This window comes from Vidua chalybeata, chromosome 2, assembly GCF_026979565.1.
Source record: "Vidua chalybeata isolate OUT-0048 chromosome 2, bVidCha1 merged haplotype, whole genome shotgun sequence".
NCBI lineage: Eukaryota > Metazoa > Chordata > Aves > Passeriformes > Viduidae > Vidua > Vidua chalybeata.
The window spans coordinates 101,863,022-101,882,013 of NC_071531.1; the positions used below are offsets into that span (position 1 = coordinate 101,863,022).

General features: G+C 38.9%; 1 protein-coding gene across 12 annotated transcripts in view; it reads left to right on the forward strand.

The window, feature by feature from the left end:
• ELF1 (E74 like ETS transcription factor 1) overlaps nt 1-18,992 on the forward strand; it is an 87,875-nt gene that overhangs the window by 59,480 nt on the left and 9,403 nt on the right. For 11 of the 12 annotated variants that reach the window (XM_053936690.1, XM_053936699.1, XM_053936702.1 and 8 more), the window contains 5 exons: nt 7,444-7,551; nt 8,138-8,302; nt 13,137-13,220; nt 16,133-16,325; nt 17,435-17,902. In XM_053936690.1, coding sequence (XP_053792665.1) covers nt 7,444-7,551; nt 8,138-8,302; nt 13,137-13,220; nt 16,133-16,325; nt 17,435-17,902 — 1,018 coding nt within the window. The remainder of the gene's footprint in view (nt 1-7,443; nt 7,552-8,137; nt 8,303-13,136; nt 13,221-16,132; nt 16,326-17,434; nt 17,903-18,992) is intronic. The other variant, XM_053936700.1, reaches the window with a different exon arrangement.

Below are 18,992 nucleotides of genomic sequence, written 5' to 3' on the forward strand. Positions count from 1 at the left end.
CTGTGAACAGACTGTGACCATACAAATAAGTTAGATTATTATTCAAGAAGGTTTTCGATACTCAAACAGTATTTCATGTTGAGACCTCTTGCCAACTTGCTGTTCATATTAATTATTCACACTACAACTGGCATTTCCCCAGTGTGTTACTTAAGCCACTTAATGCATCCATGTGAATTTCATAGCAGATTATTTTTGTGACTCCATATTCACTGTAATACATTGTGTGTGAATTTTTACATGCATGAGTAATTGTGAAACTCCACTTTTGTGAATGCCCTTGTTAACCTTATTTTTCTTTTTTTTTTGGTTGTTGTTGCTGGTCACTTGAGAAGGGTTTGCAAATTGCTGCCAGAAACTGAAAATATTTAATCCTTGTAACCGATGGTGTCCAAGGGTTTCTGGGATACTTTGGAGTCAGACAAGTACAGTATTGTTTCCATCATCCATTATAGTTCAAGAAATCTGGTTTTCTTTAAAGGCAAAGTCCTTAGAAATTGAGAGCTGCCACTTTACAGAGATGATTGCTGTGAAGGAAATGATAACTAATTATCTGTTTCACAGTCTCCATCCTGTGCATGCTGGATTTTCTTAGAAGGGAAAGGGGATCAATGCAGGCCAAGCCAGGACCAGCTCTGTGGCTGGAAAGCTCCTGCTCAGAACAAGGCAGGCAGCACCAGTCTCTGGCAGGAAGCTATCCAGCCTGACTCTAGTGGGGCAGAATTTGGGGCCCAGGGGTGTGAAGGCACCCCACAGGAGATGAGAGGACCCTAGGGAGGGAGGCCCCTGTTCCCTCCCTGCCCACTGTGGACAAGCACTGGCTGTGGCCACAGCTGCCCTGTTGAACTGCAAGACTGCTGTGTGGAAGAGACCCTAATTCAAGTATAGCTTGCTGTAGTCTGCCTCTGAAATGGGGCTGATCATAGCTCAGTTTTCCCACCTACTCTATTTTTCAGCTGCTTTTTTTCTTTTCTCACTTCTTTGAAGTGTCCTTCTTGATTTTCTTTGCTCTCAACAGTGAAATGCGTTGTTTTGCTTTTTGAAGTTAGTACCAGTCTTTTCAGTCACTTCCATGTTATACCTTTGAGAGAGGATCAGACATCATAAAGACTGTACTAATTCCACATTAAAATATTTATAAGACTGAAGTTCACAGCAAAACAAAACTGAAGCCACCATAATTTATGACTAAACATTACTGAGCAATGGCTGCTTAATATGAAGGATTTAGGTTTTCTAAAGTTATTAGTTTTTCAGTACTATTTTGTGACTGTCATCCACTGGGCTTCTCTTTTCTTGTAGATTAACAGAAATTTGCAGCAGGTCTCATGAAACTGAAGCAATCAGTTTTTAGGGATCTTTCTGCAGAGTAGTGGATGCTGATAGGTTTTTTCATTTATAGGATGTAGCTTCAGCCCTTCAAAAGCACAGCTATCACATGTTGGTAATTGATCTGTCATATAAATTATAACCTGCAGAAAACTATAAGAACAGTATCTGTTGCACATGAAACCCTACTGTGACATAGCCAGCAATCAGCTTTTTAGCTATATTAATGCTCATGCTGTAATTTTTTTATTTTTTAATGAAAAGGCAGACGTTCCTTATCACCCTCATCTTTAAAAGCACTTTCCCCTGGATGAACTGTGATGGCAATTTTATGGTCAGTTTGTTGCCAGTCTTATGGTATTTTAAATGATTAACTATCATGTAATAAAGGGTGATTAACAAAATTAATTGGAACATTTGGCTTTGAATGAAGTTTTATCTCTAAAGGGAATATTGAAATACTTTTTCTCTGAAAAATACAGGGGATAATATTTTGTGCAGAAGAACTCTAGTCCAACTTGTCAGAATGTACAATTGCTATACTTTGTATATCTTATTAATGTGGCTAGTTATGGATATAAGGTGCACAGGAAGGAGGAACTAATCAGATTATGTAATTCCCGAAAACATTTTTTTTTTTTAATTCTTGGTATATGTTTTTTTTATTGAAAACCACAGTTTATCAAAGTCTGCCATTTTGTGGTTCACCTGTTTTGGCATTGTCTTCATGGGATCAGGGAAGTGGCTGCATGGGGGCAGTTTTGGGGAGGAGGGGATGAGAGAGCAGGGACAGAAAATTTGCATTTAGATGTCCTGTGCCGTGGTCTAAATAGGGAGCATGGAAGTGTGCATTTTCATAGATCGATAATGGTACTTAATAACCAGCTCGTTTTGAAGTCTGGTACCATTTGCCTAGTACATTTTGTGAAGCTCTGGCAGTTTTGTACAAACACAGCTTCTTTGGTGGTCATTTCTGATGTTACAAAGAAATCCAAAGGAGTATTTAGGTGGAAACTGAACTTCATAGCGTTAATCCGTGAGGATTGTGAGTTGATGAGATGCCAGTTGCAAAAAAAACAGGTTTTGGTTTCAGTTACTTTGTTAAGAAATTATTCCCAGCAGCCTGTAGCTCTGGTAAAACCAGAGAGTTTTTTTTTAATATACCTCCTCAATGAGATAATTTTCTTTACAATTTGTAAGGCCCTATTTAAAAAAGAAAATGGTAATTTGCAGGTCTCCTGAAATACCTGTGTTTTTAAACTCAGTTTTCCAGTGTCAGATAACAATAAGAGTGGATACTAAAAAGTGCTTAAATTTAACAGCCAGCTATTCTGCAAAAGGGGGGGGTCTGTCCATGTCTAATGGCTCTCTTTCTTCTTTTAGCAACTTTAGGTTTCTTCTCACATTATTTTGAGGTTCTGCAGTCCCTGTTTTTGTCTCTAGTAAAATCAGCAGTGAATTCAAACACAGCTGTGACTAGCACAGCCTTTATCTCAGCCTGGACAAGGACTTGTGTTGCCCACCCTCCAGAGCTTCCAGCCACCAAGGAAGCAATGAGAGTGGGATAAAATTGCCCAAAGTGGTGTAAACATTTCAAAAAAGATACTAGACAGGAGTAGGAAAAGCAGGACTTTGAACTGAGGTGGGGAACTTCCAACATGAGGCATAATTTCAGAGCAGAATGCTGTGTTTGGGCAAGCCTTGTGCTAACGCTGATTCATAGGGAGCCTGGATTCGCAGTAACTGGGCAGAAATTGGCATGTGTATACAGAGGCTTATGTTTGTGGCTTGCTCAGATAAACAAAAACTTGTAGAGTACCCTGGGAAAAAACTGAAGATATTTTTAGGTGTGGTTTTCCCCCTCCCTTCTCCCTTTTTCTCCCTTCTCCCTTTTTCTCTCCCCCGCCTCTTTTTCCCTTTTTCATTTTTGTCTTCCAATATTTTTTCCCTGTCCCCCTTTTTTCCTTTTTTTTCAAAAAGCTTCTGCCTATTTCAGATAACCTTTGAAACCTGATACTTTGCAGAAATTATACTCCCTGCTGCCCCATTTTTTCAGCTCTGACTTTGGCAAAGAGGAACAAATAAGCCATTTAATTCCAGTTCTTCTTAAAACTAGTGTAACAGCCAGTGACTGGAATACCATTCTGCAGCATTATAGAAAAGCTAAAATAAGAGACTCCAGTTTGATAGCTGAGCTGGTTATCTCTGAGCACTGTCTCATGTTGAAGGATGCAAATGAGCACTTGCTGTTAAAAGGACAAAGAGATGATGCTCCACTTTTTCTGTGAGGTGCTCCACACCTTGTTTGTATTTGCTCTTGAGTTCTTGTAATTCAACTTGCTAATCCAGCAATACCCCCAAAATCTTTTCAGACATTTTATAAATCTCAGTTGTCTCACTATGTGATCAAAAAAGCGTGAAGCCTGTCATGTGTCAAGTGACAGCAGTTTGGATCATGAACCAGAGGGCAGAGATGGGAGGGAAAACCACAACCCTTGGTTCTTTCAGTGACAGAGAAATATTAACTTAAACCACTTTGTGAAGTCATCTTCTCGGAAGATGCTTGGCAAGAGCAGTGGAGTGGTTAAGAAACTTAATTTTGCCATCTTGTGTTTGTGGATAGAAAGATAGTGCTGCTGCTTGTAGAGGAATACATCTGGTCCAGGTAGCTCTGCTGGCAAGCTGCAGAGTGAGGTGCAGATTGAGCTCAGGGTGAGAGCCAGACACAAGAAGCTGTGAGCTGCCAGCCTTTGGGATAACAAAGGGCACCAGGGCCAGGCAGGCAATGAACAGTGAGAGGCTGTAGAAGCTGGGAAATGCTGGTCTTTTGGATAAGAAAAGAGAAGAAGACAGGTGACTGCAGCAGCAGCGGGGTGGATGGACATAGAGAGGAAGAGGGAGACCTGCCTGCAGATGGACATGAGGCTGTAAAAGTCCAGGGGTTCCTGGGCTGGGATCCTCCTTGGGGGCACCGGCTCAGGCTGTTCCTGTGTTACTGTGCTGTGAATAAATGGCTTTATGGAATGAGACATCTGAGACTCTGCTGTGGGAAACCCAGGCCTGAACTGGCAAGGAAACCTCGTCTGACTCTGGATGCGTGTGTGGAGAGCCAAAGGGGACACATCGGTCATGGGAGCCACATGCTGCGAAGGGGCTTTGACCCAGCAGTGGCATTCTCTGGCCTTGGGATGTGACTGCCAAGGAGTCTCCTGAATGGTCAGACTGGGAAGTTTCCTTAACGTGCTTAAAGTTTTTGTGAGCAGCAAATCATATCAATTTCTATGTTTACATTATTTATATGGCTATTATAAGTTCCTTTCATTAATCTTGGATAGGGATGGTTAACTTCTAGCCATATGGTGTAACAGCAATGTAAAGCTGTTAGACTCTTCCTCACCTGCTATTATTCAGAGTGAAGAATTGTCTCCACTCCCATCACCTTCGTACCTGAAAGCCAGCAAGTGGGTCTGGTCCTCCTGCAGCTCTCTCTGGGGAAAGAGCAGACAGCAGCAGCTCTCTTCTCCCTTCCTGCAGAATTGAGAACCTGGGGGTACCATTGCTGGCTTTAAAATTGTATGTGGTAAGCCAGCCATGCTCCATGACTGGCTGAACTGGATCGTGGCAGGCTAACCTTCCCGTCCATTCAAACAATGTCAGAACTGAGAACAGCTGCTTTGACAGTGCTGTGTGCATTTATTTATATTTGTATGATGTGACATCCTTTTTGAGGTCTTGGTAAGGCTGGTAGGTAATATGGGAAGTTCTCATCCAGATAAAACTCAGAACCAGAAGCATCAAGTCACCAGCACCAGTCCAAGAGTGTACATGGCCACACACTGAATAGGATGTGTGTGTTCTGTCTCCTCCTGGTGGGCAGGCATTCCCTAGGGATGCTGTGTGGTTCTTGGGGCTGAGATGCCCTGGGTCTGAGCTCCTGAGCCTGTCAGCTGCCTGACACCCCAGAGTTCTGAGAAAATTACCTGATGTAGTTGCCAAGCCACTCTCCATGGTATTTTAAAAGTTTTGGCAGTCAGGAAAAGTTGCAGGTAACTGGAAAAGGGGAAACATAGTTTTTAAAAGGGTAGAAGGGATAACCTTGGACACTGCCAAAGCATCAGCCTCACCTCAATGCCTGGGAAGACCATGGATAGATCCTTCTAGAAGCTGTGTCACATAGAGGCTAGGGAGGTGATTCAGGACAGCGATTTGCTGCCCTCTCTTGCTTCCAAGGTCAGGACCTTAGTCCATACTCACTTTCTCTTTGTGCTATCCTCCTTCCAAGCTCTGTGTTCCTCATTTCTTAAGACTGTTTGGAGGTGTCAGCCAGAAGGTGCAGATCCTTAACTGTCTGAATGTCTTTGCCAGATATGAGGTGGAGATGGTTCTGTAGAAAACAGGGTGAGTTGCTGTGTGGATCAGGGATTCCCAACACCTGTCTACTTTATTCTGCATTAGTCTGAGCCTCTTACACTAGGGCCTCAAGGAAAAATCCAGAAGGTAAAGAGGCTACTGTAAATCACAGTTGTTGGAAGAGGTAGAGCTGATGCGTGGATGCCAGCATTCATCTTTGCCCTCTCATAATGATACAATTGCTGAAGCTATAAACATCTGTGATGAAACCAGGGTGCTTTGGTTGGTTGTTTTTTTTAATTATGTAATTGCTTAGTGCTAATTGAACTGGTTGCTTTGTTGTTACTGTGATATTTTTAAGGTTAAAATATAGAAATTCTGGCATAAACTTTTTGCTTTTGTGCGCAGAACTATTCCAAGGCCATTACATTGTGTTTTAACATGTATGTTTGCTTGCTTTGTCAGTCAGTGTGGTTTTTTGGTTTTGTTTTGTTTTTTAATGTAACTGCCCCACCCAAAATTCCTCAAAGCTTAACAGGGAGAGGGGTGTAAAGCCTGTGAAAGTAACTGAGGTTTCTTGGTGTTCTAGAGAGGGGAATAATAATGCAGCCCTTTTTATCATTTTGATAGATGGAAGTGAATTCCCCAAAGTTGCAGCAAATTCACGTCAAAGGATAAGGAAGCCTGGCCCAATCATTTCCATTTAACAAACAGTAATTTCTAAAAGGATTTGTTAAACAGTTTTAAATGTTTATGGTACCAGGAACTGCCATCTATGTTATTTTTCATGCTACAGTTGTTTTGAAAAAATCATCTGGTAAAGTACTCTTCCAGTTAAACTAGCTGTTATTTTGCAAAATTATATTTTATTGGATTTTTTTGTTATGTACCCCCAGATGACCTTAACATGTACCTTAAGCATTATAATTAATGCTCAGGAGCTTTGGGCTTATCTAATGGCTGCCCTCATGAGATTGATGAGGAATTGTCTAGAAGTCAAAAATTTTGAAAAGCTTGCCAACCTTTTATATTGTGTTTCATGTTTGCTTTCCAATGTGTTCTTGGAGCCTGTTAGCCCTACATGTAATTCCCTTCAATTTGAATGGTTTAGGATACACCTTTACATCACATGGTCTCTAATAGAACTTGTGGAATATTTTTTCTTTCCTCCAGGCTAAATGACTGGAGAGTTTTGATGGGCATCTCTTATTTATGGAATTTGCTTCTGTTCACAGAACCACAGAATTGTTAGGGTTGGAAAAGACCTTTCAGATCATCAAGTCCTACCGTCAACCCAGAACCACCCCCATGTTCACCATTAAATCATGTCTTCAAGTGTCATATCCACATGTTTTTCTGTGGATAAGACATGGGAGCACCATAAGGAGTTAGTGATATTGTGGTTTTAAATAATGATATCTGGAATATTGTTTGTGGTAGTGATATTTCTTAGTTTCATGGGTCTTGTGTTTTACTGCATGTGCTTGATCAGCAAAGAGAGGGGTTAGAAAGATGAGGCAGAAACAAAAGGTTTGTTTGGGGTATTTTTAATCCATGCAATCTGAAAAATGTACTGTACTTAAATAAATGAAATTATTGCAGTGTGCATTTTCTCCCCAGCTAATCTGTTGCTGCACATCTAGTAGAAAAGGATCTCTTTTTTTTTGTTTTTTTTTTTTTTGCTGGGATTGAAATACGACTAACTATGTTAAGCTTTAAGTCTAGTTTGTAGCTTTTTAAAAAATTTTTTCTCTCTTGTTTTAGTTGAAGCATCTTGTCATAATGGAGGTGAAACAATGGAAACAATTGAGGCTGCTGAAGCACTTCTTAATATGGACTCCCCTGATCCTATGTTGGATGAAAAAAGAATGAGTAAGTTTTTTTATGAAAATCCAATCTGTATCTGCCAGGTTTATTTGTGAAAGGAGAAGCGATTCACTGCAGCATGGTTGCATGGAATTGGTAGTAATTTTTTTGTAATTTCCAGATAGCCTGTACATACACAGTTTGGGTATCAGAAATCCAGTGTTGTAGGCAATGAAGGATTTCATTGTCATGGCAGAGTTGAACAGGAAAGAGTCAAAAATTATAGAGGGAAGGTGTGAATGAAGTTGGATGGTTTAGATTGCAGTGTTTCGTTTGGTTGATGTTTATGTTGTCAGGATAAAAGAATATACACTTACATTTATAGATTGCCTTAAATATGAATATGTGATCAGCAGATAAATGTATTTTTTGTGGGGTACATTCTGTCACCAAATTGTTCTAGTTTAGTAGTGGTTCTGCTTCTGTGTTAAATGTTGGCACATATATTGAATTATACACTGGTCTTCTCTCACTTGAAAGACTGAAGTGTCAGAGTTTGATTTTATTCTGTGTTTGAGTTTTTGGTCTAAAGCCAGCTTTCTAAAGTCCACATGGCTGTTTAAAAATACTCCTTTTGTCCCTTTCCCTTAAGCAACTATGTTTGGTGCAACTGAAGAGGAAGAAATGGTGCCTCCGATCACACACGTGTCAGTCACGCTCGATGGGATCCCTGAAGTGGTGGAGGTTCACCAAGCCCCAGACCCTTATGCTGAGTCACCAGAGACTCCAGAATTTGAACAACCAAAGAAGAAAAAAGGTAAGATGCTACCAGAGAACAGCAGTGTGGAGCAGGAGAGTAGGGGGTGGCATGGCTGCTTCCTTGTGGGTGTCTGGAACTATTCTGGGTGTCAGGCCAAAACAACTGAGTGAGCTCAGCCAGAAATGCAGGGAAAGCATTTTCTTCTTGCGTAGTGTGAGCACATGTACAGATGCTTAGATTAATGATGTTGTAGAGGTAGCAATGATGGCTTATTCTACAAGAATCTCTGCTTGTTCCTATTTATAGTTTCTTCTGCAGGGCAGAATTTCAATACAAGCCATAGAGCTTTCGCTACTGAGAATCTGGAAGTACTTTCATTAGCTCTTACTTAGCTTCAACTGAAGATACCTGATCAGTCCAGAATATGGAATGAGAATGGGGAGAGATTTTTAGCTTTTCTTAAATATTACTGATTTTTTAATTATTATTAATAGCTGCATGCTATAGTAAGTTAGTCCCATTTGTAGTATGTTACATTTACATAGTGTAGTGATGTTCCACTGCAGTCAGTGCTGTGCCAAAGTCATGAAGCTGTGTTAGCCAGACATTTTACTCCTGTTTTCCCACCCCACTTCAGCGTTAGAGGCTCTGAAGCTTGTGTGTGCAGGAAAGAGAGTCTTGCTGTACATATAGATATTAAATGTTCTTGCACCAAATTAATATAAAAAGAAAAATAAAGGAAGGAGCTTATGTTTCTGGAACTCATTCTAGGGCTCATCCTAGAGCATGAGGACTTGAACAGGTTCCCCTGTGTAATAGCATTCCACAATAACGCTTCTACTGCCCAGTCATACCCCTGTGGAATAGGAGTGCATTTTTGCTGCTACTTTTGGTGCTAATTCCAAATGTTGGGAATTGTTATGTGTGAGAGAGACCATATTGGCCTGTGAAGATCTTGGGGAAGCCTTCTGAGCCCCATGTGTGTTACAAGGTCTCATAGGGATGGGTGTGGGTCAGGAAGTCTCTGATTCCCCTGAGAAAACTGAACTGAAACTCTCGTGGAGGAGGTCTTTACCAGCAGCTGCCCTGAAAGTGCTGCTGGGGAAGCTACTGTGGCTGTGCACACTACTGTGAGATAGCCAACTGTAAGAGGATTTTAAATTGGGGGCTTTTTGTTTGTTCTTTTCTTCCCTTCTTTTTTAGTGTTGACTGCTGTGTGGGTCAAAACAAGGAGCTGCTGTCTGCCAGACATGTAACCTCTTTGGTTTGATGCTTTCCTACTCTTTCGTGTTGTGCTTCTGCTTACTCCCACTCCTTCCTCCTCCCTAGCTGTAGGTTAGTTTCTTCACAGAAAGCGTATTTGTTTTAGAAAAAAAAAAAACTAGAAAAGATGCATCAGCTTAGTGTTTCATTAAGTACTGTTTTTTAGTGAACTCAAAGCTTCATAAAGTAGATGGTATAGTCTGAGTGATGTAGAAGTGTTACTTCAAAATGTCTGGGGATTTGTAAGGCATTGTTGTACAAGAATTGCTGCAAAATGGTATTAAGTCTGTAGTGCACTTTAGGATAACGTGCAGTGTGTGGGTGGGATGCTTTTGGGGTTTTATTTGTTTGTAGGTTTTTGGTTTTTTTTTTAAAGTACACTCTGTTTCCCTTATTTTGGTCAGTTCTGATGCGGCAAAGGATGGTGGTCATTTTGCCCTGTCTATATCACTCATGATTTTATAGGGTTTTTATAGATTCTATAGACTTCTTTTATAGACTTCTAGGATATATATATATAAGCCATTAGGTAAAATTAGAGCGATTCACAGTGCAGAGCTAACTGGGCCAGAATGGCACAGCCAAGTAGAGTTTGTCCAAGAGAATGTTCACCAGAAGCAATGTGGTGGTTTCACTTCCTTTCCTTTTGGCATTATTGCTGCAGCAGGAGAGCTGTATCCACCCATCTGCTCAACTCCAAACCTGTGTTCAGCATGATGTTTGTACTTACAAATGTCTGAGCACTGAGCTGCTCAGCTATGGATCAGAAAGACAGGAAAAACAAAGGGATGTCAGACAAAGAAACTTGGACGTTTCCTATATGAATACCTTCAGTTCTGTTTTTGCTGTGGAGGATATCTGACAGCAGGTGGTCACATAAGTTATATACATCATATTTTAGACACGTCATTTATTTTGTTTGTACATGCATTTTTTTAAAACAAAAATCACTGAATATAGTGCAAGAAAGTGGATTTTACATTTTCTGGTGTGGTATAAGATATTTAATCAGGACGAACATTTCACTGCCTAATGTCACCTTAATTTGTAGCATGAATTTCTAACATGAAGTTTTTTACAGCCATGCAAACAGGAAAGTGAAAACACCAATTGTAAATCCAATTAGTTGTCCAAAATTATGGTAGGCCCACATAAGGCTTAGGTCTTGCACACTCTTATCCTTCCTCTTTGTAAAATTCTCTCCTAAAAAGGAACTTAGTGATGTACTGTGAAAAACAACAAATTCATGCTCTATTGAAGCAAAGGAGGAAGCATGCTAGTGCTTAATGGGCTTTTAAAAAATATCTTCTTTTAAACAAAGGAAACATATCTGATGTGTCTCTGTTAACTTTTTTTTTTTTTTTTATGGTATCAGTCAGTGCCTGGAGATTATTGCTCACAGTGTAGTCTAAAACTATCCAAATAAAGTATCTCTAGCCCAGATATACAGCAGTAACAGCAATACATTTCTGTAAACGAGTTTCACATCCTTCACTGGTTTCTAGTTTTGGATGACTTCTTACAGAGCCCTGAAGTAGTCTAGGCTGAAGAAAAGAGAGCCTAGAATGACTCTTGCAGTCGTATTCATATGTAGTAGCCTAGGTTATCTCTAATCAGAAGTGCATAAATTATCAGTACTTAAGTTTCCTGAAGCTGACTAGGAGTAGTTCAGTCCTGACCTAATTGAGCTCTCATCCACTTATTTCCTTTTAAGAAGAGAACTCATTTAGACATAATGTCTAAATTAGTGATATCAAAATAACACTCCCTACTCCTTAATGGCTACATTTACACCTGTTCAAGAGGGGAAATGAGACAACAGAGTCTTCCCACAGCTCTAAGAGGAAAGCACTTAGCCAAAGTTACCCTGAGGGGCTTCTTGTGTGTTAGAAGCTCATCCACACAGAGTGACTTCATCTAGGACATTTTAGGTAAAACAGACATTTCTGCAACCTGCAGTGGTGAGTGGAGAAAAGCTGCTAAACATGTACTGCAGTAGTTCTTTATCCTTTCATATCATGATATATTAAGAAAACAATGTTATAGGTTTTCCTCCCTCCTACCTTCTTTCAAATCAAGGACATTACTGGCCAAAACACTGGGTGTCATTTGTGTCCTGTTCTCAGTCATGAATCCTGTCTGGAAGAAAGCAAGAAAATTAGAGGTTTTGTTTACTCACTATAACTCTCTCAACTAGCTATCCCATGCCTCTCCTCCCCCGTGCACTGTGGAAAAAAAAAAAGTATACATATGGACTTAGCAAGATTGCTAATGTCAAAAAGTGAGTGCTTAAGCCAAAGTTTCTTATGATTTCTCTGTAGATACTGGAAGTTTAAGATGAAGGAAATAATGCAAGCTAGCACTGAGCTGGGTTTTTTTTTGGGTTTTTTTTTTTGGTTTTTTTTTTTTTTTTTTGTTTTGTTTTGTTTTGTTTTTTTTTTCCAGAGTTAGTGAAAAATGCTCTCTCACTCTGCAGCAGAGCTGTTTCCTTACTAAAACAGCCCCTCAAAACAAAAACAAAACTGGAAAGTTAGAGTGCATGGGATTGCACAGACCTTTTGGTCTTGCCTCTTTAGAACATCAACTCTTTTGAAGTGCAATACATAGAGAAAAAAATTCATTTAGACTTTTAACTATGGCAGCGTTCTATCTGAACTAGAAATATGTTTCTGAGTCTTGGATATGCTTAGTTTAGTCTACCTCTCAAAAGATTGTAGGTAATAATATAAGTAACATCAGTGTAGTAATGGGGCACTGCAAAACCTGGTAAGATAGATTTCATAAGAAATTTCTGAAGGCTTCTGATTAATTACATCACCTGTAAAAGCTGCCATTGCAGGGAATGAGAACTAATAAAAGAATAGGTTCAAGGTTTTATGTTGAAAAATATTTCAGCATGACTTAGCTTGTTTCCTTTTGTGTCAGTAGTTGATTTCTCAACATTTTCAAATGACTGCTCTTCATTTTTGTAATCAGTTGTAAGTAACTTCTTCCTTTTAGTCTTCCTCAACAGAGAGTCACAATACTTATGACTCTAAAAACTGGTATTTTTTTAGAGCCTGTTACTGTTTCTTCTGATTTTCATAAACAAGTGACTTCACTTTACTTGCAGACACTGTAAAAAAAGGTGTAAAAGACAATAGGACTGAAAAAAAGTTTGCTTCAAATGACAGTGTAGTTTGCTGCTGTCAGTGTACTTGCAATAGATTAAACAAGGAGACAAGCTTATTTTGTCCCTACCTTCCATTTTGGCAATGAGTGAACATGATAGTGCTCTGTATTTTATCTAGCTTTTCCTGTTTAAGCCGTTACACCTAGTTAATAGCTTATTTTTCTCATCTTGTCTGTTTCAAGTGCTCTTAAGAGTAGCTAAACAGCCACAGAAATTTCCAATGTACGTGGACTTCAGGAAAGTGCATAGTGTAGCCTTTTTTTAGAAGTAAAGTAAGAGCATAGGTGGTCCATCCTGCCATAGAAGAAGTTCAGCACAGAACTAAGTTCCCAACTTACTAGAAATTAAATATTTTTTGATTTGGAGAAGCAAATCTCTTCCCTTTTTAGATCCCTTTTTTTTTTTTTTTTTTAAATTTTCTTAAGCTACAGTTAACTTACTGGTGATTTATTTCAGGGAAGAAACCAAAACCATCTCGTTCTGAGTCCCCTACTACAACTCCAAACATATCTGTGAAAAAGAAAAACAAAGATGGAAAGGGTAAGTTAAAATAGTTGTCACCAAAATGTTTAGGAGAACATAGTTTCTGAGTGATTTGGAAAAAGGAAAAAAATCACCAGTTCACTTGTGATGCAAACATAGGTTTTATATTCAGGGGTGGTTAACATCTCAAGGCAAGGAAAAGATGAGTTCATGAGTTTTCTTGGTGAGATACACATTTCCTTGGGAGAATAATGTATTTGTCACTTTAGTTGCAAGGGCTCTTGGAAACCCTTCAACATCCCTGCAGAGTTTGCTGTGTTTTGAGTGAAGTCTTGGGGAGTGCTTTGCATTATATTAATGCTTCTTAGGCTGTGGTTATTTTGACAGATGATCTTTGAAAATGTGTTCCATCTGTATGTGTCTAATTCTGCATGAGTCTTACCAAGGCTGCCAGTTGGCATCAGGAAGTACCAAGTCCTGAATTTTGAAAACAGTTACAGTACAGCTTGAACACTTGGGCAGAGAACGTGGGGGTTTGATACTTTCATTCATTCTGTGTTTAAAAAGTAGAAGTAAAAATAAATGCCACATAACTGATAAAATAAATCATTTGCTCAGCCTGAACTGTTCAGTAGTGCCTGTGAGTTTTGTCAACAACTTTGACAAAAGGGTTGCTTTGCTGTGGGGTCCCACGCTGCACCCGTGCCCAGGCTGGTGTTTGAAGGGCAGGCTGATTCCCAGCCCCAGCGAGCTGTGCTGCCATCAGCCTAGCCAGTCCTGGACACTGGTGCCAAAAGAATGCCACACTCTTGAGGTCAGAAAAATGTCTACTCTGACAAATGAGTATGCCAGGTTTTTTTTTTTTCTTGAATAGGCATTTTCTGCAATAACAGGAAGAAAAACCTGTTGGCAATCAACAAATATTTTACATGTTAATGCCATCAATTTTAAATACGCACTGTTGGTTTTTTTTTAATTAAAAGCTGATTTTTCCATAAAAATGAAAGAAGTATCAGAAAAACATCCAAGTGGTGCTCAAATGAAGTTATAGAAAATATGGAAGCAGCTAGCCACAAAATTAAAAGGCGGAAGAATTTAATAGTTCTGTCGATGATAGCAAGGATACTCCATAATAAACATTGTCCATCATTACAAAGTTGCTAATTCTGAAGGGAATAAAATGGAGCATGTTGCCTCAAACCACAGCTTGTTATGAAACCCATTTGTTTTGCATTTTTAAGAACACAGAATTGAAGTAAAAAACATAGTAATATGACCATCTGTGGCAGGGAAGCAGCTAGAAAATCACAAGAGCTGCCTGTCTATTACCTAGGGAGAACTTGTATGCTAAAATTACAAGCTCTCCATACATGATACGATGCATAGGGAAAACTGAATTTTCCACATATTACTTTTTCTGCTGTGACTCAGAGGAGGTTAAATATTCTGCCTGTAAGTAAAGCAAACCTGTTTTTTGAAGCCAGTCTCCTTCTCAGTGATTTTTAGTGGCTAAGCAGTGACAAATTTTCTGGCTGCCTTGATGCAGTTGAGCATTTTTAGTCTAGACTACAACAAAAACACCCTGGATTAGGTGGTAAATGGCTGGGGATGCTCTCACTCCTGCCTGACATTGTGTCTTGCCTAAGCAGTCTGATTTTGCCTTTGGGGTATCTGAGGGCTGGGAGGCTGGCTTATGTAAGCTGGGAGACATTTGTTGCAAAGGCAGTGTTTTTTCTCTAGGAATGCTCATTTTTCAAGCTTCCACCTGCTGAAGGAGCTGCTAACATTTTTGTATTGGCAATGCTGATGACTTTGATGAATGTTTGCTAAATATAGTACTATAGGAATTTCAATTTTTAAGAGAACTCTTATTGGAAAAAGGTTCAGACTGATGGTTGTTAAAGTTGAAAAAATCTACTGGGCTAAATTGAAGCTATGAAAAGAGATCCTGTCACCTTCTGATCGGCTGGGCATCATTTTTTGTGGAACTTCAGCACATGCTATCCTTGCTGTTTTTGCACTGTTACTTGTGGGAGGTGATACAAGTTTTTTCTTGCTTTCTCAGGCTAACAACTGAGGAGCTTATGTGAAGCTTCAGATTCCCAAACGAACATCAAACAACAAAAGCCTTAAAAAAAAGGCAGGAAAAAGGTCTCATTAGTTGCATGAGTTTAGACTCCTTAAATGTGGTTTTGGAAAAAAAAATCTAATTTTTTGCTAGTTTTAAGTATTCACCATCTGTGATTTTAATACTCTTTCTTTACATATGGTAAACACTGAACAGATGTGACAGATTTTCATATAGAAGTGTTTGTCCCCACTTGTTTGCAAAATGAAATTTGGATATTGTCTACCAGCAAACACATGCACTCACTGGATTTAAAAAAATTACCTTTTTCTGGACTTTGTTGTCGAAGGTTTGCCTGCCTCAGCACATATCACTGATTGCTCCACATAAATCTCATTGTTCAAGGCAAGGATTTTCTTCAGCCTTTTAAAGGATTATAACACTCACCTCGATTCAGCAAAGCATCTAAGCAACAGCTTAGTTTGCAGCATTTTTAGGGGGTAGAACTGAACATGTTCCCTTTCAAGGTAAAGCAATAATGACTGCTTCTGTAACAGGATTAGGCAGGAGGGAAATGGGCACATGGATGCTTAATGCTGTCTAATGTTGGTGATCCAACACTGGCTGTAGCTTACAGAGTGGCTGGGGTATTTGGACACCTAGATTATGATAACTCACAAGATTATAATAACTTCCCTTCCCATGCTCTTCCACCACTATTTTCTAGTCTTGATGATATATTGTAATGTATTTTGTAAAGATACCAGTCTCTTAATTTTAAGATTATTTGCACCATTAATAAAATATAGCCAAATAACTTATTCTTTCTTCCTTTTTTTCTTTGTTTTGTTTTTTTTTTTTTTTTTTGTTTTGTTTTGTTTCTGAAATTTTTTTATTCTAGGAAATACAATTTATCTCTGGGAGTTCTTACTAGCACTGCTGCAGGACAAAGCTACATGTCCTAAATATATCAAATGGACTCAAAGAGAGAAGGGCATTTTCAAACTGGTAGATTCCAAAGCTGTGTCCAGATTGTGGGGAAAACACAAAAACAAACCTGACATGAATTATGAAACAATGGGTAGAGCTCTCAGGTATGTGCATTTTTAATAGTAGATTGTTTTTGTTGCTTTAGTGTTTGTATGCATTAAATGCCTCATCTAATTTGAATAATGCAAAAATCTAGTATTCTATTAGTTTGGGAAATGAAAATGTTATTTCAGCAAAATAAATTAGCTAATTAAAATTAACCCTCACTAAAGTCAATTCCAAGTCAGTCACCTTCAGTTTCACCATAGATGTACTGAAAATGTGTTTTGCAGCACTGCTGCTAAACTGCATCCTCACAGTCATACACAGATAAGTAAGAGACTGAAGATTTCAAGTGGGGCAAACCTTTAACATAAAATTTCAATCTATTTTCCAAAAAACCTCGCCAACATTCATGTGTATTCATTAAATTATTTCTACTTGTTGCACATGATTATGATTTCATCTCCAATGGAAAATACAGTTTTAGAATTCAGTTCTAGTTTCACATCTCTGAACTTGTTTGTACAGACAGTTCTAAAACATAGAATTGTGTGGCACTGCCTGTCAGGCTGGGAGTTTTCTCATTCATAAAAAATTGTGCAAAGTAAGTAGACAACCATGGAGCTTCAGTCTTATCAGCTGATTGATAATTGTCCAACTGAGCCATATGCACTTCTTTTCATTTCCCCTCACCTTGGTGTGCGTAATTTCAAGTTGTCCTACTAATTTGTAAATATAATACAAATAGTGCTCTCCTGTCCTGTTCCCTTTGCTTTGTTGTAGCTAAAATGTCTGCCTGTGCTTACTGGTGAATAAACACAAATTCAGATTACTGAAAGAACTGTAGGAGTCAAAAGGAGAACTGAAAGTTTCATACAATCTTTTACAAAGTGTGAGTTGATAGCAGATCTGCCAAGTCACGGAGTTCTTTTCTTTCTCCTCAGAGTTCTCTAAGTTTGAAGTTAAAAGGTGGCATGAAATACCAGTAAAAAAAAGTTGTTTGAGGAAAAAAGTACACTATTAAAACGGCCACTTTTTATAATGAAGAAACTAGCTGCATACAAGTTTTGTTACTTGCTGGTGCTGTGTTTATTTTCTGGGAGTTTTGTTGCTTTGTTTTGTTTTTGGCAAAAAAAACCTGTATAACTTGATGTGTGTGCACTTTAAACAGATACTACTACCAAAGGGGAATCCTTGCTAAAGTAGAAGGTCAGCGCCTGGTGTATCAATTTAAAGACATGCCAAAAGATCTCATTTATATTGATGATGAAGATGCCAGCCCTAGCACTGAATCATCAGATTCAACTCTGCTCTCACCTGCTGTGGCCAACAGAAACCAATCAAGCAGAACTAGAGCGTCTGCGAACGCAGGAACAAAGGGAGGATCAGCCTCAGTGGTAAAAACAGGAAACTCGAAGCCTGCAAAGCTGAAGGAGCAAGTAGAAGTTGTACAGCAGCAGACACCTGGCTTGACTTCAGAAGTTTTGAGGACAATGCAATCTCCACAGCCAGTACAACCCGCTCAGCTTTTTCGGACAGTTCATGTAATGCAGCCATTGCAGCCCCTCACAGAAGGACAAGCAGCCGTAACCAGTAATGTTCCAGATGAAGCATTAAATTCCTCAGTTCAGAATATAAGGTAAGAAAATGTACAGAAAATAAATATTTGAATAATAATAAATTCACTGGATGATGGCTAGATAGACTTAATTCTTTATTTTGCTTCTAAGAAATGCAAGTCTTCCAGTTTGGTTGAAGCGAAATGATGTTTTTGTGGCTCATCCTAGGAATTTAGAGTTACTATAGCATAATATGACAGGTACACACATAACTGTACTGCCTATGGTGGAGGAAAACTCATCTTTTCCATGGTGTTAGGCCTGATGAATATAATTTAGAAAGGAAAAAGATACAACTTCTCTTTAAAATTGACATTTTCAGTTCTGTCCCACAGCAGAAGCTGTGTTTTCATGTCTGCTTTTACACTGGTGTCCTTGCTTTTGAATTATACATGGTGGGTCTGCATGATACTTCCAAAATTATTTTCCTTCTTGCTTCTTAATTTTTCTTCATAAGATTTTTTTTTCATCTTTTGCATCTTTTGTATTGTCTCCAGTTACAAGGAAAAGCTCCCTAATACCTGCTCTAGCATTTTGCTGCTGTTTCAAGAGCAAGTTCTTCTGATTGTAGCAAACAATTTGGGAGCTAACTAATCCTTTGGGAGCTGTGCATCTGCAGACATTTGGGAGCCAATCATGCTTCTATACTTCATTTGTGAGTCAGCTGGCTAACACTACACAGCACTTAAGCATCGTGACTCTTTTGCACTTACCCCTTAGTAGCAGGATTTACTTGTAAAAATGGACAAGGGCAACATAGTAAAAGGAAAGCAGTACAGACATAATTGAGGCTATACTGAACCATATAAGTCAGTAGGACAATAATACTAAACATGAATAGGGGGAAAGTTCAGCAATTTGCAGAGTTAAATAGCTCTAGGCTAGACCTACACTAGATTATGGATCACAAACAATATCAGTAGTATAGATGTTATAAGGAATGGTAACAACAAAGAGAAGTATCAGTAAGACTTTAAAGCAGGCAAGAAGTCCAGCCAAATGTTTGGAAAGCTATTCAGTGACATTATGACATCCAATTACTGCATTACAGTATTTCCCAGTCAGACCTTGGGTAATAAGCTAAAGGAAAAAATAGTAGAGATGATGCAT